Here is a 19784-nt window from a genome sequence, read left to right as displayed (position 1 = left end):
CAGTGACTAATTTGGTTTAGTCCCTGTCCCACAGCTCCCTCCAGCAAAAATATCTTCCTTTCTATAGTTTCACTTTTCATTCTAGCTCTGTTTTGCCCGAGAGGGACGGTTTTACAACACTTTTTCTATCGCATCTGCTCCACAACAATCTCTCTCCTCCTGCTGGAGCTGTCAAACTTCATAAAGTTTATCTAATGACCACCACTAACTCTTTATTGCACCTGTCCGCTGTCCCTCTGCCTGGATGCTGACTGTGGCTGCTGCCCGGCTTCGCTTGTGGTCCATTTTTGCCTACTACTGTTAGGACTCCTGTTAGGACTTTAGACGGTCACCTCCACTCTTACTGTTGCAGTTTCATATTAGAGCTCTTCTGTTTGTCTCATTCAGTTATATACAGAATGTGTTTCCCATGCCATGGAGGCAGTGGTGGACTTAGGTTGTCTGAGGGGGTAGAGTTTAAGAAATTAAAAGGGCACCAGCGTCCAGAGAGTTTTCCAGCGTTTAGGGCAGCCTTTATGGCACTGCATTGTACCTACTTCCTTTTGAGAGCACCCTAGAGGGCCCTTTATCATATTTCTCTACACTTAAGGGCACCCTAGAGGGCACTTCATTGTGTTGTCTCCATTCAAGGGCACCCATGAGGGCACTTTATCACGTTTTCTCCATTTAAGAGTACGCCATCATGTTTTCTCCACTGTTAGGTCACCCTAGAGGGCACTTTATCATATTTCTCTACACTTAAAGGCACCTTAGTGGACACTTCATCATGTTTCTCCATTTCAGGGCATCCCAGATGGCACTCCATCATGTTTTCTCCACTGGAAGGACACCCTAGAGGGCACTTTATCATATTTATCTACACTTAAGGGCACCCTAGAGGGCACTTTATCATATTTATCTACACTTAAGGGCACCCTAGAGGGCACTTTATCATGTTTTCTCCATTTAAGTGCACCTAAGTGGGCACTTCATCATGTTTTCTCAATTTCAGGGCACCCTAGAGGGCACTTTATCATGTTTTCTCCACTCGAAGAACACCCTAGAGGGCACTTTATCATATTTCTCTACACTTAAGGGCACCCCTAGGGCACTTCATTGTGTTGTCTCCATTTAAGGGCACCCTAGAGGTAACTTTTTTTTTTTTTTTTTTTTAAGTTATTTTTTTGGGGGGCATTTTCCATTTTTTATTGACAGGACAGTGGATAGAGTCTTGGAAAGGGGGGAGAGAGAGAGAGTGGATGCGGAAAGGGCCACAGGCCGGATTCGGACCCGGGCCGCCGCGGTCAGGACTGAGCCTTGTTACATGGGCGCCCGCTCTACCAACTGAGCTAACCAGGCGCCCAACCTAGAGGGCACTTTATCATATTTCTCCATTTAAGTGCACCTTAGTGGGCATTTCATCACATTTTATCTACCGTAGGGGCATCCAAGAGGGCACTTTCACGACTCTTTTTTTCTAACCTCCTCTATCATAAGGGATACTCACTCTGGTTAATGAGTGACATCTCCAACATCTCTTTCATCTGCAGCATCAACAGACAACCTGCAAAGTGACACAAGTGCTGGCTGAGAACAGAGTCTGTTGTCTTTTTCACCTCCTCTCACCTGAGCAATCAATCTCTTCTGACCTCCTGCTCACTCCACTCCAGCCTGGAGAAGATGATCCCTCAAGTGGTTGTAGACAACATGCGGGTGACCAGAGCTCTCTGCCTCCTTCCACTATACACACCAGGGAGTTTGCCAGCATCCTCACCATCTCGGCAACCAGCCACGAGATTAAAACTGGTCCCGCTAGGCCTGAAAATGGAGAGCTTTCACTGTCAATGGCAATTACATTACGTTACCTAGTATCCAACATTTAAATGAATCCATGATTTGATGATGATGATATCATTATTTAATTTTTTAAATATTGCGATTATTGTCAACACCGATATATCGCGACACCCCTAGTTACGTTCATACCTAAATCTTGCTCCCATTATTCGTTTAAGGTCAGTGGGTTTATAGTCTCTGTGAAGCTGTATAGATATTTTTTTTAATCAAGATTGAGGATAAATTCTGAATCACAAGGTTAACTAGAGAAATTAGAGAGCTGGTTTGTAAAGTGCCCACACTGACAGAAATAGAACACAGTGGTATTGTTGGCAAAAAAAAAACTCCATTACTGTGATGATCATTAATTGTGGTAAAGCTTCTGTTGGACCAAACGCGATGTTGGGTTTGTTTGAGTCGTCGGACATGAAATATTTATGAAATTGAATATTTTGATAGCATGGTTTGCAGATGGATTTGTGCTGAGAATGACAGAAGCACATATAAAGAAGTGGAAAGAAGACTTTTGATGCTGATATATTTATTCACAATGCGGTCCAAATGAGAACTGTTTCGTTAATATACTTTCAAGAAGGAGGATTCAAACAATCACAAGGTCAAGATTTGAAATGAGTTTTGCATTACACCACAGGATGTTTTTATATATTTATAGAAAAACGTATGATAAAAACGAATCAATCACGCAGGTTTGTTGTTACCTGTCATTGGTGTGTTGGAATAATGACGATCAAATGAGACCTATACCAAAGAAAATGACAAACCAACAATTCAAGCCGTATTTGCTTTTTTCAGATGTCGGTAGGATGTTTTCAGTTCATATATTTGTTTCCTCTGATACCTGAAACATTGTGTACCCATTTGAAGGAAACAAAGAGCGAGGGAGCCCTTTGGCCACAGAGCTAATGGGAAGCACATTGCTCTTTTTGGAGATTCAGTCTAAATCTCTGGTATTTTCTGAAACAGTCTACCAAACAGCAGAGAAGATGCAGACTGGGTTGTAAAACTATATAATAAGGTTGGGTCGAAAAAGTATAGAGACACTTATGTAGTCACTTACTGTAACTTCACTGTATAACCAGGGGTGAAATCTGCTATCAGCACATAATTCATCTTTATTTTAATCCAGATTTTCAGTTTCAGAGAAGATTTTGTGTCATCATTTTAATTGCCTACACTTGTAGTAAGTGGTTTACTGCAGAGAGCGCCTGCGTGCACATGAGAGCACTCAGAAAAAATCTCTCTCCAATAAATGAGTGAGTGTACCCTGAAATAATAATCCAGTTCAACAAACTGTTCTACAGCATTGAGACATGAATGAAGGACAGGCTCTGGCCTCTCAGCGCAGTTATTATCGGCATCTAAAGTATTTTTTTCATCAAACTAACGTGAATAAAAAGGAATATATAAACTGAAAAAGACTATTGAAAAGTCTGTATTGGCTCCTTGAACCTCTGCATTTCTCAACTTGAACTTTAATACTTTAAAGACTTATGTCTATTGTTCACAACACAAAACATCGAACTCTACCATTGCTGCTACTCATGTGTACTGTACAGTATATGCACATTATGAATCCCAATTTCACCCCAAATAGACAGGACATAACGGGGGGATGTCCCTGACGAGGGAAGTGTGTGCACGTTTCTTGTGTGAACCAGAACAACATCCCAAGCTAGCTTGTGCCTAACACACTGCGGTGGCCAAAAGTGTGTGGACACCTGAACATTAGACCTCTGAACATCTTATCCCACAACCATGAGCTTTGATATGCTACAACAGCAGCTACTCTCCTATAAAAGAGCTTCGCACAAGACTTATGGAACCTGGTCGCAGGGATTTGCTGCCATTCAGCCACAAGAGCATTAGGACATTGATGTTGGGCGATAAGGCCTTGTACGCAGTCGGCGTTCCAGTTCGTCCCAAAGGTGTCGGATGGTGTTGAGGTCAGTCAACCACAACATAGAAAAGCATCTTCATTTTATGCACCTGGGCATTGTCATTCTGAAACAGGCAAGGGCTTTCCCACATTGTTGCTAGAAAGTTGGAAGTACATGGGACTGTTTTTTCTGGCAGACTTGTCAGAAGGAAAATAACAGGTGTTACTAAGTGTTACAATAAGGCATGACGGTGAGGTAGCATGCACAATACCAGGACCCTGAAACCAAAGCAGAATCATAATTATGGATGCATTAACATGTAAGCATCACTTTAAAGGGGACATATCATGAACTCACTTTGTCAGTGCTGGTACACATATACATTTGGAGTGTCTACCGAACCACAAACTGTTAAATAAGACAACCCGGTCAGTTTTTTGTGGGCTGTCTTGCAAAGGTGCACCATATTTTTCTCGCAAGCCAATCCAACCAGTTCTCATTCCCAGGACGTCAAATACCGCCACTTTGTCACGGCCGTCCACAAATCACCCTTTAGCGCCGGTGTGAATCGCACCGGGTGTTCCATTAACTGTAATGTAAACCCATCCGCGGCAACAGTTAACGCTCCGGGAAAGTACGCAAGGAGAGTGGTGACGTAGTTTAAAAAGTGAAAAGACACACATCAGGCGGGCGGGTCCAACAAACACAAGGCTTTCATCCAGGAGACCGCTGTTAAGCTTCACTTTCACGTTACAATCAGCTGTTCGTTCGTGTCCAATGTTCACAGCATTCAGTGTCATTTTCACTGTACAAACGTAGTAGTTTTAAGCCCAACCATGTTGTTCTTTCCTAAACCTAACTATAGTGGTTTTCATGCCGAAAATAAAGTGACATCAATGGCCGTGACAAAGCGGCGCTATGTGACGAGTTGGGATGAGAACGAGAGACAGGCGCTAAAACTGGGTGAGGGGTGAGGATGAACACAGGTATATTCAGACACAGTGTGAGAAATATATTGTGTTTTTTAACATTAAAGCATGTAAATATGTTCTAGTAGAACCCCAGAGTACAAGTATGAACCTGGAAATGAGCTTACTATGTCCCATTTAATGCTGCAGCTGGTTAAAGTGGGAGCTAGTTTTAACTACTTAATATACTGCATTATTTATTATTATTATTATTATTATCATTTGTTCATTATATTTTGTATCAATAATCTGAATCTGTAAAGTAACTATAGCTGTAAAATCAATATAATGGCGTAAAAAGTACAATATTTCCCTCTGAATTGTAATCGAGTAGAAGTATAAAGTAGCGGAAAAATGGAAATACTCGAGTAAAGTACCTCAAAATTGTAAAGTACAGTACTTGCTTTCCACCACTATAGGAATAACAGGTTTCCACCCGTCATATTTTGAATACGTTGACTGTACGAAGGCTACTGGCTGAGAGCACTGTCAGTTCCCAGAAAAGAAGTACACACTCAGTACATTAGACACTAGAGTCTGCACACTGCCAGATACTGTAGATTGATGTGAAATTGTGAATGAAATGCTGTTACTGCCACCTACTGGAGTACTGTGCAACTTCCCTTTTCTTATATGCTCCTGCAGCAGAAAGCAGAATACATTATACCAAATACCAAACAAAGAGTATTTATATTTTATTCTGTAAGAATACATTTACCATCATATATTTATAAAACACTACATCTGTGAATGTATTTTTTACAATCCATTTGCACATCATTTACTGGCTTATGAGGCTTAATGAGGTCCATGCACAACATAACGTACGACTAAACATAATAAAAATTACATTCTTTGTTCGAGTGTTTTTATAAATCATAGATGACTAACGTAACAGTAACAACATAACACTAATCTATTTGACATTATTTCAGAGTCATACAGGCATATTCTCTCTCTTATGCACACTTCTCATGTGCCGACCAAGAGACTCCATCCATTTGAAGGATTTGCCACAGTAATTGCAGACGAAGTGTTTCCCTTCAGTGTGGATCGTCTGGTGTCTGTTCAGAGCGCTCGTTGTGATAAAAGTCTTTCTGCATATTTCACATCTGTAAGGCCTCTCCCCTGTGTGTGTCCTGATGTGAGCTGCCAGGTGGGAGCAGTTACTGAAACGCTTTTCACAAACTGAGCAGCAGTAGGGTTTCTCTCTGCTGTCCTCGCCGTGGTTGTTGTGGTAGGGATGGAAGGGCAAAGTGGGGTCATGCAGGCTTCCTTTCAGGCTGGAAGGAGATGAGATGAAGTCCTTGATGTCTGATTCGAGGCTTTCCAGCTGCTCTGCATCGTGAGACATCCAGAAATCTCTGTGGCTCTTCATCTGCTGCTGCTCCTTCTTCACCTGAGAGGGCTCTGGATGCTCCTGGTCCATGCTGCTGCCTCCATCCTCCTCACAGGGCTGGGACTCAGGAGGCTCCACTGCAGGGACTGACTGATGCTGCTGCTGCTGCTGAGGAGGAGGAGGAGGGTGGTGGTGGTGATGATGATGGGTGAGCTGCTGCAGCTGGGCTCCCAGGCATCTATCCAACCGTGGCTCTAGAGGTAAAACACAAATGATAACAATCATGCAAATTATCTAAAAAAACAATAACACAAAGCTGCATGAGGTTTCATTCAGCTTCCATTCAAACCAACCTGACTTGAGGAGCTTCAGCTGCATCCTGAGACGACTGATTTCTAAATCTTTTGAACGAGAAATCTCCTCTTTGTACTCTGCTATTGTCTTCTCCACAGCTCCAAAGATCTCCTCGGCCGCTGCTGTCAGTCTCTCGCTGAGGAAAGCTTTCAGTGACTGCATTTTTTGCACGTTTATACATAGAATTTGCAGCGTTTAGTTGCGCCTGGAGACGTTTTCTAGTGGGTCCCTGAAACGTCACGCTTCGCTTGTAAACACGGACATGAGAGTGAGCTGCTCAGAGGTTCAATGTGGGACTCTACCGCCTCCTGCTGCACCGGGGTGCAGAGGGGGGGTGGACAAAATAACAGGAACAGGGGTTTTCAAAGTCTGAGATTTTAGTTTGCTTATTTTTTGCTCAATTCCTGGATGCCCTATATGTAAAAAAACATCTGAGATTTACAGAATAAAGTCATAAATTTACAAGTATAAAGTCATAACTTTACGAGAAAAAAAGTCGTAATATTTCCAGAATAAAGTCATAATATTATGAGAAAAAAGTCATAATATTATGAGAATAAAGTCATCAATTTACGAGAAAATATTATGACTTTATTCTCATAATATAACGAGAAAAAAAGAAAATAACACATAAAACTACTACTTTGTATTTTGACTTTATTCTCATAATATTATGACTTTATTCTCGAAATCTCAGATTAATTTTTTTCCCCCTCAATGTGACCCTAATACTCCGTCGTACCATAGACCTACAACAATGATAAATAAAAATGAAAATGTAAACAATAAACAGTTATTCATTTCCATTTTTATAAATCCACAGGGAGCCACTGGAGAGGAGCTAAAGAGCTGCAGGTTGCTGACCCCTGCCATAGACACTCAATAATTGTGCCAAAATAGCTTAAAGGAGACATATCGTGCTCATTTTCAGGTTCATATTTGTATGTGGGGTTTCTACTAGAACAGGTTTACATACTTTAATGTTTAAAAAAATCCTTTATTTTCCTCATGCTGTCTGCTTGAATATACCTGTGTTCACCCTCTGTCTGAAACGCTCCGTTTTTGTACATTTCAATTTGGAATTGCGTTGCTAGGCAACAGCTTGGGTCCAGGTTTACTTCCTGTCAGCTGATGTCATTCACATACAATGCTACTGGAAATAAACTGGGACACATTTAGAATGTTTACGTTTGAAACTTTGAAATGGTCTAAATATTGTAGATTTGTGACATCACAAATGGACCGAAATCCTGACCGTTTGTTTCAAAAGCTCAGTTTCTGAATACGGGCTGTGTGTATTTCTCTGTGGATTGAGTGTTTCGATACTTTCACAGTATTTATATAGAACTTAAACCTGCTGAAGAATATATAACTCATGAAATGTCACTTTTTAGAATATGGGACCTTTAATATTGCTGTTTGATTCAGCATGACCAAATACATAAAAAATGTCTGTCCTAAGGTATTTATTAGTTTCTGACTCTGGGAAAAACAATAAAATATGAATATGAATCTCTGAACTATCTCCAACCAAATCACACACATTAGTCTATAACATGTGATTTTCTTTTGATAAGCTAATATAATATTTTTCACTTCCATTTACTGAGCCTCCCCTGAAACTGTTCGGAGCCCCCTTGGGGAGGACAGCCTCCCACTTTGAAAACCTCTGCCTTATAACGTAATGCAGTGCAGTACATTAACACAATACTTGTTGATGTTATATTTAATATAACAGTATAACATGTATTATGTTCCCGTTTATATGTGAAAATAATTATAGATTCCTATTTTTAAAACAGCTATTTCATTGAATTACATCATATTCCACATTCTTGTTATTTTGTCCTCCTGTACATACTGTACCTACAGCATTGTGGTTATTGTGTAAGTGGTTTCAGTCCTGTGGCTGTTTCAACACAGTGAGAATATAAAGAAGACAAAGACACTGGGACGCGCAAATATTTGGTTCAAACTAAGTATTTGCTGAAGACAGACTAGCAGATTGTGATGAAATTTTGACCTGAATCTGAGCTCCAAGACTGTTTCTGCTGTCAGTGCAGCAGTCTGGGTCCAGTACGATGAAAGTGCCGGGTGCATCAGAGAGAGAAGTATAGTGTTACAAGTTAGAAACCAACCAGGTGAAAACCTGAGAGCACTATATTTAGATTTAATATGTGGTGACCAAAATGCTCAGTGTGCTTTAGGATTTATTTTACAGTCTAATGAACATTAGCTTCTGTATGCAAGTTTGTATTTGGCAAAGCTACAATTTCCTCCCGATACACGAGTCTCTAACTGCTGTGTGTCTGTTTTAGTTCAGTGCCGGGATAAAAATAGCAGTCAAATGCTTCTCTGCATGGCATTGTCTTAACAGGAGGTCATTTCTGTAATGAGATATTCTCTCCGCTGCCATTGAGAGAGTACCACTATCGTCTGTATGTGAACACACAGCAGGTTATGAAACCTATTGGTTTATATATACAGACACAAGTAGGTATCGCTATAAGATATAGGGACTTTGGAATAAACCTCATCAAGAAAAAAGCAAAACAAGACACAACACACTAAAACAGTCTCTAAACGGTTTATTATAATATTTCCTTACAGCCTTCCCACCCTTATACCCATCGGCCATGATACAATATGATTAACATGTAATGGACGCTTCCCTCTTGGCTAAACCGCCAACGAGAGAGAGCGGATCCTCATGCACGTCTACAGGGAGGGAAAAGCCACAGAACATCATAATTACACAGAAGAAACGTCGGTATTAAAAAGACAAATACATCTGACAAAGAGCTGTGACACTGTTTACACAAAAGAAGTTGGTAAACTTTTCAAGTAAAGGCGTGGACTGGCCGTCCACCTCAAGGTGTGACTGCCTGTCTTTATAGCTTGAGCACTTGGTGTGGAAGTTAGTATGCACACAGACCGTTCTCAGTGGACTTTTCAGTGCGGTACAGTGCATGTGTCAACCTGTCCCTTTTCTTCATGATGAAAAAAAATACAAAGGAAAAGGAGGGAATGACATTATTACACAAATACGTTTGAATAAAAAGGGGAACAGGACTAAGTGCTGAGAGTGAAGGATGATGGAACTGGATCGTCTGAATGGAGCTGGCCTCTGATCTGGACGTGGTCACATCGCAGCTGCCCGGGTTTTTATACCTTGGCGTTGATGATTTCGACAAACTCTGGCTTGAGTGAGGCTCCGCCGACGAGGAAACCGTCAACATCCTTCTGGGAGGCAAGTTCTTTGCAGGTAGCACCGGTCACAGAGCCTGAGAAGAAGAGATTCATGAGAATGTGGGATATGATAAGATGAGAATACGACGACAGGCACCATCTCGTCACACCGACTGACCTCCATAGATGATCCTCACAGAGTTGGCTACAGCCTCAGACACGTTGGTCTTCATCCACCCCCTCAGCTTCTCATGAACTTCCTGAGCCTGAGATATCGCACAGGAAACAGACACATTATGAAGAGCTATGGGGAAGAGATTGCACTAATCATTTTCAGGGCTTGCTTATATTTACCTGCTGTGGGGAAGCAGTCTTGCCGGTGCCAATGGCCCACACAGGCTCATAAGCGAGCACGACTTTGCTCCAGTCCTTTACATTGTCTGTGAAAGAGACGTGTGATAAGACTGGAATTTCTATTTCGCAAGTTTTATGATTTCCACCAGCTTGCACAAACTTTCCCTGAAGTGTGTGTTGCAACATCTAGACTCTAAACTCTACGTTGGGATCGCCAGGGGTCACGTACCTGCGATGAACTTGGTCTGAGCGAAGACGACCTTCTCGGTGATGCCGCCCTCCCTCTCGTCCAGCTTCTCGCCGATGCAGGCGATGACACCGAGACCACTCTCCAGAGCGTGGGCTGTCTTCTGACCGATGAGCTATAACACAACACACACACAAGCATCTAATCACACAGTGTACACAAGGAGGAATGGTTGTGTGTATCCTACTCATGTATAATGGACGCAGCTCTTCCCCATTTAGCGCTCAGCATCATTACAGACAACAATAAAGCTGGCGCAAAGTGAAAGAAGATAAGATTATCCAGAATTACCTCATCACTCTCTCCGAAGACGTGGCGCCTCTCAGAGTGTCCCAGGATCACCCAGTTCACTCCGCAGTCCTTGATCATCGCAGGGCTGAACATAGATGTTCACACAATAAACACACAATAATCAAATATGCTCCATTTAAAAACTGTTTTAATAAAGTGATATGAAACATTAACAAGATTTTACATTTGTGATCTAACCTAATAACCCAGAGGATTCATGTTGTTTCATCCATCCATCTTTATTTGCTTCTCCTCTGATGGACACATGATGACGTACCTGGTCTCCCCAGTGAAGGCACCCTTGGCGACTTTGTAGCAGTTCTGAGCAGCAACGCCGAACTTGGCGTCCAGCTTGGTCCTGGCGAAGTCCAGGTAGATTGTGGGAGCACCGCACACCACCTCTGTGAGCACAGAAGAAAGAAAACAATACTTTTTATGTAGTGCATGTGGTTTTAAACCAAATATCAAGACACTTCCTTGATGTCAATGATGTGACAGAAGATTGGGATTTACTTTTGGTATGTTAGAGAAGATATCACAAAAGAGAGAGGGATTTCAGGCCCTGCTTACATTAAAAACACTTCAACAGTGAGCCAATATGTGGGCTTGAACACGGGTCTGGCAGTTAGAGGACAGCCTGTATAACTGGACAAACACCCTGAACTGCTGCCAAGTACAAGACTATGACTACGTTCCAAATCACAAATCACTTTCTTTTTACTTTTAGTACACACTGCAGCAGCCCTTACAAAGTACGTACTGTTGCATGCAGTATGCTTACCACTGGGACATACTACTTCATCCCAACATTTCGCCTTAACCTTTGACTCCTGCTCATATATCCACTGCGCAGAGGATTATGGGCCAGAAAAGCATGCTGGCTTGCATACTGCAAAATATGACCAGATGAAGTAGGACATCTTGGTATTTTTGGCATACTGCATTTGACATACTATGTATTGGAACATACTGGATCTTTTTCTGGCATACTAAATAGTATGGTAGTTATGGGGTATTGGAATACACAGTATATATGCACTTCTTCTCACAGCATTTCAACACCAGTGGGATTAAAGAAACACATTCAGATCAGTCTTTTCAAACATGACGTTTAAAAGGCAAACAAAAGGGTCAACCACCACCAAAATGAAAAACACAGGACTGGATAATGGCATCACTCCTCAAGGTGACTGATAGGCCTTAAAGGGGACAAGAACAATTCACTCTTTGTGTGCTTGTGCTCATACATTTGGGTATCTGGAGTACCTACCAACCCACAAACTGTGAAATAAGACAACCCAGTCAGTTGCTTTGTGGGCTGTCTAGATCAGAAAACATGTGATTCATGCAGGCAATTAGAATATATCACCCCAAACTTGAGAACTACCTAAGAAGATAGGTGCTAAAACGGAGCGTTTCAGACAGAGGGTGAATACAGGTATATTCAGACAGACAGTATGAGAAAAATTAATGAACATTAAAGCATGTTCTAGTAGAAACCCAAAATACAAATATGAACCTGGAAATGAGCATGCTATGTCCCCTTTAAATGGACAACAATGTATATCAGCATGCAACAATTAAATCTAAGTTATTAGTGTTTTCAGATGCTGTTAAAGGCTTCTTCACATCAGTTATGCTTTTTGCATAAAACACAAACACCAGATGTGTCCATCCAACCAAATAGGCTACATCAATATACTTGTGTACTACTAACTACTCAAATGACAAATTGTATTATGAAACTCATGATAAATGCCCTCATGTGCACACATGACTTTACCAAAGTAAAGGGTCAAGCAAAGTACAGTAAAGTCAAGACTGACATTCAAATTGTAACTATATCTTGGGGTTACCAGAGTCTATATTAAACCTGTTATTATTGGTTGGGTAAAGGTCATTTTCCTCCGTGGCCATGGCCAGGCCTCACTGCATTAAAGGTCTGAGTTCAGCCTCCTAAAGGTCGCCTACATCATGGCCGCATTCTGCAGAGGTCACAGATAAGTCACGAGTTCAAAGGGGTCAAATAGAAAGAACCAGAGTTTAAATATCCAACATGTGAAGGAAAATCATTCTGGGGGAGGAAACAGCTGAACTTTGACTTTAAAAGAAGCCAATGGGAAAAGTCTGCTGCTGGTGCTGTAAAGGGGGCGGATACATTAATAGAGCAAGGTCCAAGGATAGTCTGAGCTGTTGTAGTCTGAATAGAGAGGAAGTTTGCTCCTGTGGCTGGTAGACAGTATACACAACATTACAGTTGCATAACACCAGTTTTGCAGGAGGAGGAGCACAACTGGCTGGATGAAAGCGGAAACAAGCCTGGACACAGTCAACGTCTCCCTGCTTGTTTTAATTTCTATCATGCATTGAATGAAAAGCCTGAGTATAAAGTAGACAGCAACATGTCTACATCTGTTTGCATGTCTGTCATGCAGGAAAAATCGTAGATGACACAAATAAACAACTGAAAAACACACTTATCAGTGTTTTATGTGGTACTCCTCGTGTAAACTGCCTCAACAGGTAACTGAATTGCTAAGACTGAGATTTAATGTTGATCACAATAACTGCAACTTTTGTGAGGCTGAGATTGAAACTAATGATCATCTGTTTTTCCACTGTATATATTCTGTGGCATTCTGGGAAGATTTGCAGGACTGGCTGTCAACCAAAGTCCAACTACTTGCTCCTCTCACAAGAGAAAATATTGTGTTTGGTATTAACATGAAGGACATTAAGAGTGACTTGATATTGAACAATCTGATACTGCTGGCAAATTTTTTCATCAATGCATCCAAATGGAAGAAAATGAAACCCCTATTTTCCCAAAAGGGACCTTGTGGACAATCATCTCAGTGCTTTAAGCCTAATGAATGGACAACATGCAAAGTGTCTCCTCAGAGCTTATGAAGAACTGAACATATATGATGATGACCCCTTTAGCTACTATGCAGTCTTATTATTATTTATGCATTTCTTTTTTTGTTCCTTTAATTATTTTCTACCCTCTTTTATTTTTGTTATTAATTAAAGTTATCTTTCCTATCCAATTGTGCTTTGTATGTTAGAAGTATTGAGTTTAGATTACAATGCCTTAATGTTTGTAAATTAATTATCTTCAATAAAAATAAATAAATAAAAACAAAATAGAAATAAATAAATAAAAAACTCAAGTTCACTGTATTTCTGGTTTGCAGATGAAAAAGGAGCGACTCACTAACGACACTTGAATGCACCACAGTGAAGGCAGACCAGGCTGCTGGACTACGTGCTGCTGCAAACGCACACCCACCACCGACATTACTGCAAATCCCACCCTCCCACCCTTTATTCATACATGTCTGTCTGTCTGAGGTTTACTGTTAGCTCGGTTAAAACCTGGAAAACACAGAGCAAACACTGAATGTAGCGTTAAAAAGGTTCATAAAACGAAGGTCTGTGATGCTACTGGTGTCATAACGAGCCATTTTGTGTCTGAATGACTCGGTTGTGACATAACAAATAATAAGGAAATGACACACAAACAAATAACGTTAACGTTAACTAACATTGCTGAAAGTGTGGTCGTGATAATCAGATAACAAGTGGGTGAAATAGTAATTGTTTAAAAGGATATTTTGGTTGTAAAGGCTGTTGTAACGTACCGACATTGGGGTCCACCTTGGCTGCGTTCATGGTCTGCGCCAGCTCCCCGAGACTCTTCTTGTCTCCATTCAGCTTCCAGTTTCCACCGACGAAGAACTTTCTGCTCATGATTGCTGTTTTGTTTTAAGGGGAGTTTGCTTTGAATGAAAACGGTACCAGGGTTTACCTTCTCTGGGGTAAGAGAGCGGATGTCAGAGAGCAGCTTAGAGTATTTATCTACAGGGGAAAAGTTAACTCCACCTCTCTGTCAGCGCCATTGGTTTGTTGCGACACGCCCCTAAACGCGTCTTGAGCGTCGTGGTCTAGAAGGGAACCAGCGAGTTGGGGGAAACTCTCGCGATATTAGTAAAGGTTATGATAGGACGTCAGGCAGCATATCTCGCGAGAGTTTTTGCAGATTTCGGATCAAATTTCGCAATTTTCGGGTTACCTTTTAGACACAACCCCATTTTTTTTCCTCAATACTTCTAACATACAAGGCACAATTGGATAGGAAAGATAACTTAAATTATAAAAAATAATATAATAAAAATAAAAGCGGGTAGAAAATAATCAAAGGAACAAAAAAAGAAATGCATAAATAAATAAATAATAAGATTGCACTCTTCCATAATAGCTCTAGGGGTCATCATCATATATGTTCAGTTCTTCATAAGCTCTGAGGAGACACTTTGCATGTTGTCCATTCATTAGTCTTAAAGCACTGAGATGATTGTCCACAAGGTCCCTTTTGAAAGTGGGAAATAGGGGTTTCATGTTCCTCCATTTGGATGCATTGATGACAAAAATTGCCAGCAGTATCAGATTGTTCAATATCAAGTCACTCTTAATGTCCTTCATGTTAATACCAAACACAATATTTTCTCTTGTGAGAGGAGCAAGTAGTTGGATTTTGAGGAAGGGGAAGAGCAAGATGTCATGCTGCCTTCAAGTGCTGTGTGTGTAAAACCTTCCCAAAGGACAAACCTGTTAAAGGGCGGCCCTGAGGCAAACACGTAGGCTACTATCATATCCTAGTGTATTGTGCATTTATAGCATTTCGTAGAAAAAATGACACAAATAGTACATATAAAACAACAAGATATTTTGCCAAATGCATGTGGTGGGATGTATGAAAGTACATTTACTGAAGTACTGTATTTAGGTACAATTCTGACATACTTGTAATGCACTTGAGTATATCCATTTTATGCTACTTTATATTATTACTCCATAATATGTGTTCATCCAACCAAATAGGCTACATCAATATACTACTAACCACTCAAATAACAAATTGTATTATGAAACTCACAATAAATGCCCTCATGTGCACACATGATTTTACCAAAGTAAAGGTCAAGCAGAGTGCAGTAAAGTCAAGACTGACATTCAAATTGTAACTATATCTTGGGGTTACCAGAGTCTATATTAAACCTGTTATAATATAACAGGTTATATATATCATTATCATTATTACTACTCAGGTGTAATTCATACTGTGCAATATTTTCAGGTGGAATTTCATTTCATTCTCACTGTGCAATATCATTTTCCACTTGTGCAATTTAGTAGTCTGTTTTTTGTCAATACTGTATATACTGTTCCTGTTTTTATACTTCCTTCTATTTAAATGGTTCATATTTTGTTACACTCTGTTAAGCTCTTTTTTTTTACTGTGTTAGCTGATGCATCTTGTTTTTTGCACTATCCCCTTTGCTGCTGTACACTGCAAATTTCCCCACTGTGGGACTAATAAATGAATATCTTATCTTATCTTATTTCATTTCAGTATTCAATATTGTACGTTTTACTCCACTATGTTTATTTGGCACTTACAGTTACTAGTAGCCTATACATGCGCAATACTTTACCACCCATCTCCCCAGTAGTATAAAAATGATCTAAAATTGGCTCCACTTTGACAAACTACAACATTAAAATGCTCTTACATGTATTCGTTAGTGATAAAATCAGTATGATATAATTAGATTATAATCACTGTGAAAGGAGCCATTATGATTAATGAGTACTTTTGATACTTTTAAGTACATTTTGCTGATAATACTGCACTTTTACAATTTGAATTCAGGACTTTTACTTGTAATTGAGTATTTTAGAAGGATCCGTACACATTTTCCAGCAGAGCCTAATGCATTTCTGGACTGTTTACTTCTGCAAATTTGAACTCCATACCATGAGAACCCAATCTGATTAAAATAAGAAATGTTGCAAAAATATAAAAATTTTCATATTTTCGGGGTGGGGGTCGTATCAGCCAATAATGGCTGATACGTCATAAGTCCCGCCCCCTTTGTGCTTCCTGGCCTAGTTTGAAGCTCTCTGATTGGAGGATATTCAGCCGTGTTTCGCATACCCAGCATGCACTGCGGTAAACATATTATTCTTACACGCATAAAGTTGAATTTTGATTAGTTTTGGTGAAGTTTGTCATGAATATACACTCGACTTTCACTGTTATTGTTGTTACTGTGTTCGTTTTAACTGGGTATAAACTTGACACCATAACAGTAGGGTATGTATTCAGTGTATAGATACTGTAATAGTACAGCTAAACAGACAGGAATCTATTTGCTCTTTAGAAATTTCTCTAGCAGGTTTCTCATAACGAGAAGCCCACACAACTTGTTGAAAAGAAAAACAATCTCTAATATATCTGCTTTAATGGCATTTAAAATGATTATTATCTAGAGCTGATGAGTTTCTAGTAGCTCATTTGAAGTTTGTTATTTTGTAGGAGTTTTTAGTCTATAGCATTATAATTTAGGAGTCGATAGTATGCCTTCAATATAAAATCTTTACCTGCAAAAAACTAGTGATGGCGAGCTGAAGCTCCATGAAGCATTGAAGCTTTCCAGCAAATTGGTTGGGAAAAAGGTTCATTTCTCGAGGCTTCATGTGCACGAAACCACCTGGTGGCCAAAGAGTGTAAAACAGGCAGATATGATCTTAACCATGTGATAAGATAAGATAAGATATTCCTTTATTAGTCCCGCAGTGGGGAAATTTGCAGTGTACAGCAGCAAAGGGGATAGTGCAAAAAAACAAGATGCATCAGCTAACACAGTTAAAAAAAGAGCTAAACAAAGTGTAACAAAATATGAAGCATTTAAATAGAAGGAAGTATAAAAATAGGAGCAGACTATTAACAAAAAAATGCACAGGTGGAAAACGATATTGCACAATGAGAATGAATGAATGAATGAAATTCCAGCTGAAAATATCAGGTTATTGTCAGTTTTTGGTGTGTAAGTGTAAGTGGTCTACTGGGACCACAGATCTGTGATATACTGTATTTTGCGTCAGTAAAGGCTGTGAAGGCTGTGAAAGACTGTGGCTGGGAATGACTATAAACAATGAAAAAAATATATATTACCATGTAATCCATTTATATCTATATAATATATAATATAATGTCTATTTTCTAGTAAGTATATTATGAGTATATAACACACATGTATAATAAACTGTAATTGTTTTGTGAGTAATGCATCTTATGTGTGTAAACCAATCCTTTGGTCAATAATTGTATTGACGTGTACTGTAATATAATAAAATAATGGCAGGAGGGGTAATATTAGTGTTCTGTGTCACTTCTGGAAAGTGGCATTGGTTCAACCAGTGAAGATCTGAACCACCTCCTGAACCAGTCAGCGGTATGGCCGTGCAGCGAGGCTTCGGACGTCATCAATGACGTCATTGGTCAAAACGATACAAGTCTCGATACAACGCGTAAAGCTCCCTGGATCACTCTACACACGCTCTGAAGCCTCGGCACAGCACATAACATCACTACATAACAAAACAATCATAGCAGTTATATAAATGTAAAGGAGTAAAGAGTAGTCAACAATATGCCCTCTTGAAATGTAGTGGAGTATAAGTAGTTCAGGGTTAGGGTCAACGTTTTTTTTTCTTTCTTTCAAGAACTATTAAAAATATATATTTTACTTGATAAATGCCAAAACCAGAAAGCTTAAAATTAAAATAATAACCCTTACACAATGTGTCTATGTAGAATATATATATAAATATATATATATATATATATATATATATATATATATATTTTTTTTTTATTTGATAAATGCCAAAACCAAAAAGCTTAAAATTAAATTAATAACCCCTACACAACATGTCTATGTAGTATATATATATATATATATATATATATAGTTAGTTAGTTAGTTAGTTTAGGTGATGTTTATCATAAATATACACTGGACTTTTACGGTTATTGTTGTTATTATGTTAGTTTTAAGTGGCTACAACATGACACCATAACAGTAGGGTATGTATTCAGTGTACATATACTGTCATACTTCAGCTAAACCGACAGGAATCTATTTGCTCTTTAGAAATTTCTCTAGCAGGTTTCTCATAACGAGAAGCCCACACACCTTGTTGAAAATAAATACAATCACTAATTTTTATTTAAAAAAAATAATAATAATAACCCCTACACAATTTTGTAGGGATTATTATTTTATTTTTTAAATGTAATTATAAATAAAATAAAATATTATAATAATAATTAAATATTTGCATATTAAGGGTTTGTCGATAAGAATAGCATTTCAATAATGTTTAACTGGGTAACTGAACTTTTTTTGGTAAATCATATAAGACAAATCATTATTAGACTATTGAAGGTATTTTTTATATGTAATGTCTGTAGTTCCTGTCAGTCTCCACCAGGGGGCAGCCTGACACTAGTATGAAGGTTAATCTTCACACACTATCATGCGCTAACTAGTTAACTGGTTTGCTACACTTTATATCATTCTGGGTTGTTCTGCTACTGATAGCCTACCTGTCAGCCCCACAAGTACAACCATTAGCTATGAGAACAATACCTATATATATATATATATATATATATATATATATATATATTTTTTTTTTTAATTTGATAAATGCCAAAACCAAAAAGTTTAAAATTAAAATAATAACCCCTACACAGAATATATATATATATATATATATATATATATTAAAAATATATATTTTATTTAATAAATGCCAAAACCAAAAAGCTTAAAATTCAAATAATAAATATATATTAAAAATATATATTTTATTTGATAAATGCCAAAACCAAAAAGCTTAATAATAACCCCTACACAATGTGTCTATGTACAATATATGTATATATATATATATATATATATTTTTTTTTTTTAAATTTGATAAATGCCAAAACCAAAAAGCTTAAAATTAAAATAATAACCCTTACACAATGTGTCTATGTAGAATATATATATATATATATATATATATATATATATATATATATATATATATATATATATATATATATTCACTGTTATTGTTGTTACTGTGTTCGTTTTAACTGGCTATAAAGTTGACACCATAACAGTAGGGTATGTATTCAGTGTATAGATACTGTAATACTACAGCTTAACCGACAGGAATCTATTTGCTCTTTAGAAATTTCTCTAGCAGGTTTCTCATAACGAGAAGCCCACATACCTTGTTGAAAATAAATACAATCACTAAATTTTATAAAAAAAAATAAAAATAATAATAACCCCTACACAATGTGTCTATGTAGAATATACATATATATATATATATATATTTTTTTGTTGATAAATGCCAAAACCAAAAAGCTTAAAATTAGAATAATAACCCCTACACAGAATATATATATATTAAAAAAA

The 19784-nt window shown here is 38.5% G+C and overlaps 2 protein-coding genes and 3 non-coding genes across 5 annotated transcripts; 3 read left to right on the top strand and 2 right to left on the bottom strand.

Moving 5' to 3' along the window:
- Window positions 1-5363: 5363 nt before the first annotated feature.
- LOC141778812 (uncharacterized) lies at window positions 5364-6692 on the bottom strand. Its single transcript, XM_074653279.1, has 2 exons — window positions 6374-6692; window positions 5364-6274 (listed from the first exon to the last, which is right to left on the bottom strand). Exons 1-2 carry the CDS (start codon window positions 6534-6536, stop codon window positions 5619-5621), a joined length of 819 nt encoding a protein of 272 aa, XP_074509380.1. The 5' UTR covers window positions 6537-6692; the 3' UTR covers window positions 5364-5618.
- Window positions 6693-8947: 2255 nt separating this feature from the next.
- On the bottom strand, window positions 8948-14313 carry tpi1b (triosephosphate isomerase 1b). The gene is made up of 7 exons (XM_074653280.1): window positions 14100-14313; window positions 10733-10856; window positions 10456-10540; window positions 10147-10279; window positions 9918-10003; window positions 9742-9829; window positions 8948-9658 (listed from the first exon to the last, which is right to left on the bottom strand). The coding sequence occupies exons 1-7, from the start codon at window positions 14206-14208 to the stop codon at window positions 9540-9542; spliced, it is 744 nt and encodes a 247-aa protein (XP_074509381.1). The 5' UTR covers window positions 14209-14313; the 3' UTR covers window positions 8948-9539.
- A 2350-nt stretch (window positions 14314-16663) lies between these two features.
- LOC141779906 (U7 small nuclear RNA) lies at window positions 16664-16720 on the top strand. Its single transcript, XR_012596468.1, has one exon. It is a non-coding gene; the product is annotated as a U7 small nuclear RNA (small nuclear RNA).
- A 1719-nt stretch (window positions 16721-18439) lies between these two features.
- Window positions 18440-18496, top strand: LOC141779905 (U7 small nuclear RNA). Its single transcript, XR_012596467.1, has one exon. It is a non-coding gene; the product is annotated as a U7 small nuclear RNA (small nuclear RNA).
- Window positions 18497-19532: 1036 nt separating this feature from the next.
- LOC141779900 (U7 small nuclear RNA) lies at window positions 19533-19589 on the top strand. The gene has a single exon (XR_012596461.1). It is a non-coding gene; the product is annotated as a U7 small nuclear RNA (small nuclear RNA).
- The last annotated feature ends 195 nt before the right edge of the window (window positions 19590-19784 follow it).

The sequence above is a fragment of the Sebastes fasciatus genome, chromosome 12 (genome assembly GCF_043250625.1).
Source record: "Sebastes fasciatus isolate fSebFas1 chromosome 12, fSebFas1.pri, whole genome shotgun sequence".
NCBI classification, from domain to species: domain Eukaryota; kingdom Metazoa; phylum Chordata; class Actinopteri; order Perciformes; family Sebastidae; genus Sebastes; species Sebastes fasciatus.
Note: the sequence above shows the minus strand (reverse complement) of the source record. Positions and strands in the feature narration are given on the sequence as shown.

Excerpts from the sequence above, each read along its gene's own strand:
- tpi1b (XM_074653280.1), bottom strand. The coding sequence starts at position 14,208 with ATGAGCAGAAAGTTCTTCGTCGGTGGAAACTGGAAGCTGAATGGAGAC. Across the intron at positions 10,004-10,146 it reads TCAGACCAAGTTCATCGCAG|ACAATGTAAAGGACTGGAGC; the intron begins GTACGTGACCCC and ends TCTCTTTCACAG. Across the intron at positions 9,830-9,917 it reads AGACTGCTTCCCCACAGCAG|GCTCAGGAAGTTCATGAGAA; the intron begins GTAAATATAAGC and ends GCGATATCTCAG.
- LOC141778812 (XM_074653279.1), bottom strand. The coding sequence starts at position 6,536 with ATGCAGTCACTGAAAGCTTTCCTCAGCGAGAGACTGACAGCAGCGGCC. Across the intron at positions 6,275-6,373 it reads GCTGAAGCTCCTCAAGTCAG|AGCCACGGTTGGATAGATGC; the intron begins GTTGGTTTGAAT and ends TTTTACCTCTAG.